Consider the following 6,955-nt stretch of genomic DNA (forward strand, 5'->3'; position numbering starts at 1 on the left):
TGTTTGATCTAACTGACTGGATGGAAGAAAGTTTCAAAGTCATTATCGCATTGTGTGATGATATAAGGCTGCTTAGACCATAGAAAAGATGGGCAATATGTTGAAGCATTTACTGAATGGACATGTCAGCTGTCTATTATATGATAAGCAACTCAACAGTGACAAAGTCCTGGGTGGTTTATGATTAGGATAATAAATGGAACCTTTGATCTGATCTCACTGTTGCCAAGGGTACTGTACTGCATATCCCTTCAGTCTGTTTCCAATGTACTTCAGTGCATTATGAAGGAAAAGGGGCTCATTCTGAACATGATACAGGCCAAGAAACTTATTTAGTGTTGTGCTGTGAACCTCCGTATCATTACTTTGTCTGTGGGCTGTTGCTATTAGCTTTATTAATACCTCGACACATTAAGAGGATTACATAGCCGGTATAGAATGAGAAGATACAAGTTACTTCATGATCAAAACCATGGCCCAACCTCTCCAATATCACCAATCTCATTGAAACACATGAGGCTGGGAAATATTGAAAGATTGGGTGCTAAGAGACTCTCTTGGATGGACCTATCAGAACTAACGTTAGGATAAAAAACAGCTTTTCCTTTCTATAAAAAAAATTGAAAAGGAAAAATATGTTCACTTACAAGGTTGTAAATATTTGAAATTCTTCACTGTATATGATTGTGAGTATTCGGTTATCAAGTACATTCAAAAGTGACATCTGCAGAATTTGTAGTGTAAAGGAAACCAGGATTGTGGAGAGCATGAATTGGGATAGAGGGTTATTGAATGGTGGAGCAGGCTTATATAGTTATATGGGTTATTCCTGATACCACTTCATTGACTTTCCTGTTACTGTCATAGGTCATGTCCACAAACATCTCAACATCTGCTTACACTCTACAGAACCTGTTATAGTAGTTGAAAATCAGAACTTGTTCAAGCTCTTGCTTTATTTCTTCAAGTTTATCAAGAATACTTTGAATCATTTTACCTTTTTATGGTGGGTTACCTCTATGCTTCAATTTTCTTCATCCGTCCAAAGCAAAACAGTGATCTCACAAAAAAGACATTGTAAACCCATAGCTCTGGGTGAAAACCATTGCAACATAAAGACAAGTTCTGCTGCTATGCAAGTTGGAGATTGATTTTCGTAACGCCACACTGCCAGTCACGATTGCTGTTAACGTGCAGAATCCTAATAAACATTGTTATATTATTTAGAGGAATAGGTACTGAAGAACCATGGAGAAATTCAACAAACCAGGCAGTATCTATGAAAGGAAATGGACAGTCGATTGCCTAAGCTTCTGAGCTCCTCCACCGCCTTGTATATAGCTGCAGATTCTCACATCTGCAGTCTCTTGTGTCACTCTTATAGCACTAAACCAGTTTGGCATGAGAGGGGTAGGGTTTGCCACTTTCATAGAGACATCTCTCTCTCTCTCTCTTTCCACACACAATTATTAGAACATATTTTTCCCCTTAAAATGTAAGTCAGATCATTTGATGGGAGACTCTGGGCACTTACAAGTTGCGGTTAAAATCTCTGACTCCACTACCTTAGCACATGTAAAAGACAGGGCCTCATGAAACAGCAGAATAGCTATGAATATCACTTAACACAGATGCATGCTAGCTTCCCACATTTCTATGGGGAGAAATGTGGCACAGGGTCACCAGAGGCACAGATTCAAAGACGGTTTCTAATGTTGACCAACAGTGGGTCATCTATGTCCACTGTACTGGGTTCCCTGCCTACTCAAGGCAGTGGAGAGCACAGTCAGTGCAGAATGGAAATAACATCTCCTCTTGGCTGATTCCAACACCAGTGCACCTCAACGATCTCTACAACCACCATTGTGACTAGGCACAGTGCAAATGGCATCTATAAATTTGCTGATGACACAGCTGTTGTCGGCAGAATCTCAGATGATGGTGCGGAGGTGAACATGAGTGAGATAGATCAGCTGGTTGAGTGGTGTCACAACAACCTTGAACTCAACATCAGTACGACCAAGGAATCGATCGTGGACTTCAGGGAGGGGATGTCAAGGGAACGCACGACAGTCCACGTTGAGGAGTCAGCAGCGGAAATGGTGAGAGGTTTCAGGATGTCAACATCACTGAAGATCTGGGCCCTATATCTTGATGCAATTACAAAGAGTGCACACCAGCGGCTATATTTCCTGAGGAGTTTGAGCAGACTTGCTATGTGTCCAAAGACTCTAGCAAGTTTCTACATCCTCACATTGCTAGTCCAATATGGAGGGCCCACTGTACAGGATTGGAAAATAAAACTGCTGTGGGTCATAAACAGCCAGCCCCATCATGGGCACTTGCCGCCCCATCATTGGCAATGCTGTACTGCTGCCGCAAAACAACTAAATCTGTGACATAGGTCAGTGAGAATAAAGCTGATTCTGAAAGACTGATATTTTATTGAGGACAGGTGGCAGTGTCACCCTCAGTGCAGTGTGTGTGAACGTCTGTGTTCAAAAGGACGGATTCTTTTATAATTCTGCCAGAGAACATCAACCCTTCAAAGTTATAACTGCCATCAAAAGCATCCCTAAGCATCGCATCCCTATAAAATCTTCCTATTTCTAATTCAGATCTGAGTTTATGATAATATTTAAAGTTGACACCCTGCAGCTGTTCTTGCTGCTTAATGACAATTGCTTTGTTTGTCCTTAAAACAGGATATCCATGTATATCTAGGAAATGTTAAGTTCTGTCAATTCTTTGTAACTGTGTAGCAGTGCTCTGGATTTCACTTATCCTGCCTGTTGGTGGCTGCCTCAGCCAAGAGCACACTACTGACAATTTGTCATCCACCGAGATGGTAGTAAATATCCGGATTTCAGCAAAAGACATTATTTTAAATTTTGCCAGTTCCCCGACATATAGCACATGCACAAGTACATTATGTCCCCAATCAGGGGTAGTTCCTTTCATTTTAGTTTTTCCCAAAATTTCACCTTCTCTCTGCTGCACCCATACACACAACAAAAGAAAACTTGTATGAAAGTTCCTTTTAAACTGTTCTGCAGCTCTGCCTCAGTTAAAATCAAAGTTTTGCAACATCTGTTGAGGGCAAGGAGAAAAGCCAGGCTTATTATCTGCCTGGAAGCCATCTGCTGTATGCTTGGGCCTCCTCTCACAAGATCAGCTGAATTTTTAATGAACCCAGACTGGTTAGAAACAGCTTGTAGATACAATAGCAGGAGAGACCCTACAGCTGTAGTAGTGCCGAATACAGTGTCACTGTTAACTTGGATGTATAAGTGGGGGTTGGAGAGCCAGCACTAATTGCCAAACTGCCTGCTGCAGATTCAAATGAACTTCCAGTGACATGGCAATTGCTCTCAGTGAGCAGGAAGATGTACACACTCACAGACACTCATTATATATAAACACTTTCCAACACAAATACTCTGACACTTATACACGCACACACTCGCCCACTTGCGCACACTCACCCTCGCACTGACACAATCTTACACATATCCACAAGCACACACACACAGGCACACATATACATGTACACAAGCACACTTGCATACATACAGAGGCATTTTCTCTCCACACACACACATACACAATGCATAGCTATAAGCACACACTGCACAATGCAAAAAAAGAATTAGATGGTAATTCATTCTGTGCAGCCATACAGGAAATGATTTATTATTGACTTTGCTTCAATTGGTCTTGGAAGTCTGGCATTAAGGATTGCATCACAACTAAATCCCATCCGCTAAACACTGCATTTCTTAATTTGGTCTAAATTTGTACACTGTACAAGATGACTGCACTTCCTCTTAAGCTAATGATTAGTGTCCCTTCCTATTTTTTTACCAATATCTTTACTGCCATGTAACTGTTGCCGTACCATCTCCCAAACTGAAACAGAGCTCAGTTCAAATAATGGGAAAGCTAATACAACTTTTAATGAAAGATTGTTTTACCACCTCCCCTACTCCCCTTAATAAAGTGCAGAGGAAGGGAATTAATTCAGCCAGTATTCACGTCTGTGTTATAATGCAAGATACAAATTATGCAATAAATGAACTGAAATGCAAGGGGTAACAAATTTTGCCCCTTCCCAGGTTATGTTGTTTCCTGGCCCTCTCTCTTTCTTTCATAGGAGTGGTTTGGCTTCACATTGTGTATGTTCTTTGATATGAAATGAATGGTTATATATGGTTCTCTCTGGAGCATGTGACAATATATAGAACAACTTGATATATCTCAGCTGGCTGGCCTCAATAGTTTAAACAATCAAACGTTTCTCAGTTCTAAATAATCTGTATTCCCACAAATGAACTGCAATGAAAACATATTAACCATAAAAACTGAGATGTAACTTTCTGCATATATTTTAAAATATTTAGCAAAACCTTCAATTCTCAATCCTATCCATGAAATCTTATTTATGAACACCATTTGCCATATGTTCCTGACACATGTCCTATTATTGACTTCATTTATCTGCTAAACTCGACCTCACCCTTTGGGAACCATCTCACAGTGACTATTCAAAGGGACTCTTGTTAAATCCATAAACCTCCAGGTTAATTAATTCTCTCTGGATTAAACAAAAAAAAGATCAGTCAAAGAACTTTTTTTTCCAGCTAAAAATATGATCACTTGAATTGAAGCGAAGTACTCCTGTCCCGTTTTGGATTTCCTTTGTTCTTGTTTATAGTTTCTATTCTGACTTCAATAAAGCTTTCCATTGTGCCCCCACCCCGCGAGTGTCATTGCAATCTAAGACTTTCTCCAGCCAGTACAGTGAAGGAGGGGATCTTCACCAGACTATTCCCAAACATTTCCAGCGGGGAGACTTCGTGAGCAGCTCCTGTGTGGGGGTTAACTACAGCAGATGGCCAATTAAATCTACAGCAACCTGCCGAGTGTTCGCGGCTTATAAATGCTCTCATCTTCCTTTAGTAAAATAAAGAGAAAAGCCTGCTTACTTGTTCAGGGTCCTCCGGGCGGTGATGCTGGCTACGATTATGCTTTCTGGCCGAGGGGTAGCCACCGCCTTGAATGTTCCCTTCCAGAACTTTTCGAAGAGCTGTTTCTCGCCCTGCTGCACGCTGGCCATGATGAACAGGCAGGTCTTCTGGAGAACAGGCAGCGGAGAGAGACCGGAGCGTTGTGTGGGCTCTCTCGCTCACACACAGACGCACTCGGGCATGCACACAGTCACAGACACAGACACACACACACACACACACTCTCTCTCTCTCTGTCTCTCTCCCTGTCTCGGGGCTGCCGCGGATGAGCAGGAGCTGTCCAGCAACTGAAACGGTCCACCTAGCTGTTCCTCCGCACAAAGGCAGTTGGAGAGTCCCAACTCTGTCTCCCTCTATCTCTTCTTGCGAGACGGTTCAGCTAGATGCGATGCGGATTTACAACAGTTACTAATGAAACAAAGGGACCAGATGAGTTTGGGGAAACGCAGTGAGAACGGAACACAGATAGTCTGACGTTTAATAGTTGCAGTAACGGCCGCTGTCAGGAAAAGGTAGCGAGATCGGAGAGAACACAAAGCAGCAGCTGTGTGGATTCAGCACCTAAGCAGTTCCCGTGTTTTGTCTCATTTAGTTGTGACGTTGGAGCGGGGTTGGTCAGCTGGGTTTAACGTCTCTTCCCCTTCTATACCCCTCCCTCTCTCACTCACTGTCTGCCTCCCCGTTTTATATAAAAAAAGCAAATCCCCCTGCCGCTTAGTCGGCACAACAAAGGGCTGCAGGTTGCCCAAAAGCCGGCTTTACGTGCGCCAGACAGAGGCCGCCGGCTGCATTTGCAAGCAGCCCGATGCATCCCAGGTCGAGCGGAGTGGCGGAAGAAATCAGCCTTTGGCCGAAGGGCGCCTCTTTAGATTTGATTGTACTTACACACACTTTCCGCTACTCCCCGTCTAAAGCCCGCGATCTGCACAGTAAGAATCCCCTTGTATTTCAGTGGAGTTTATATTACACGTTGATGGCGTTGTGTTCCACTTGTAATCATCTTGTAGCTAATATTGTAAATGAGTGCCAACAGTAACGTGTGGTTTGCATCACTGGTTACTCAAGGCATTGCTGGAAACCTCAGAGGCAGAGGTTATAGTGTGGTTCAGTGCCTTCGCTGTGGTGACAAAGGAAACAGTCAAAACAGGTAGCAAGATTCACCTTCCAAAGCCAGCAAACACTAAACCCCCCAATAGTTTAGAAACAAGCCCTTCAGCCCATCAAGCCTGTGCCAAATTGTTATTCTGCCTAGCCCCATCAAACCACACCTAGACCATAACCCAGAATATCTCTTGCATCCATGTACTTATCCAAACTTCTCTTAATTGTTGCTACCAGACCTGCATCCACCTCATCCAACACACTCTAAGTGAGGAATTACCCCTCAGGCTTGTTAAGAAACTCTGATGATCTTCCATCTGACTAACACAAACCTCATGTTCTGTGCTCCTTCTAATACCCAGTCCCTGGGGCCTTGTGTTTTAAAGATCATCTTAAACCACATGGGCCACACACACACAAGATGCTGGAGGAACTCAGCAGGCCAGGCAGAAACTATGGGAATAGTGCATTCGACATTCCAGGCTGAAACCCTTCATCAGGACATTATTAGGGTTAGGGTTAGTCCTGATGAAGGATTTGGCCTGAAATGTCAACTGTATTCTTTTTCCATAGATGATGCCTGGCCTGCTGAGTTCTTCCAGCATTTTGTGTGTTTCTGCAGAATTTCTCTTGTTTGTGCTTAAGCCACAAGGTTCTCAGCTCCCACACTCTTTTTAAACTCACCAGTGCCCTGTCTCCCCTGCTCACTTGAAAGTCACAGCTCCCGTTTTTAGCACTCCTTTATAACTTACTGAGCTCACCAGAACAGCGTTCTTTAATTTCTAATAAAAAGGGAATTGAAAGATTAATTGGAACAAAATCTAAGA

At 42.8% G+C, this 6,955-nt stretch overlaps 1 protein-coding gene across 1 annotated transcript in view; it reads right to left on the minus strand.

Annotated features, from left to right (window-relative positions):
* srrm4 (serine/arginine repetitive matrix 4) overlaps positions 1-5,617 on the minus strand; it is a 333,285-nt gene extending 327,668 nt beyond the window's left edge. Inside the window, exon 1 of the mRNA XM_073065448.1 lies at positions 4,986-5,617. Coding sequence (XP_072921549.1) covers positions 4,986-5,116 — 131 coding nt within the window. The 5' untranslated portion in view covers positions 5,117-5,617. The remainder of the gene's footprint in view (positions 1-4,985) is intronic.
* Between the last annotated feature and the right edge of the window lie 1,338 nt (positions 5,618-6,955).

Source organism: Hemitrygon akajei, chromosome 14 (assembly GCF_048418815.1).
Source record: "Hemitrygon akajei chromosome 14, sHemAka1.3, whole genome shotgun sequence".
NCBI classification, from domain to species: domain Eukaryota; kingdom Metazoa; phylum Chordata; class Chondrichthyes; order Myliobatiformes; family Dasyatidae; genus Hemitrygon; species Hemitrygon akajei.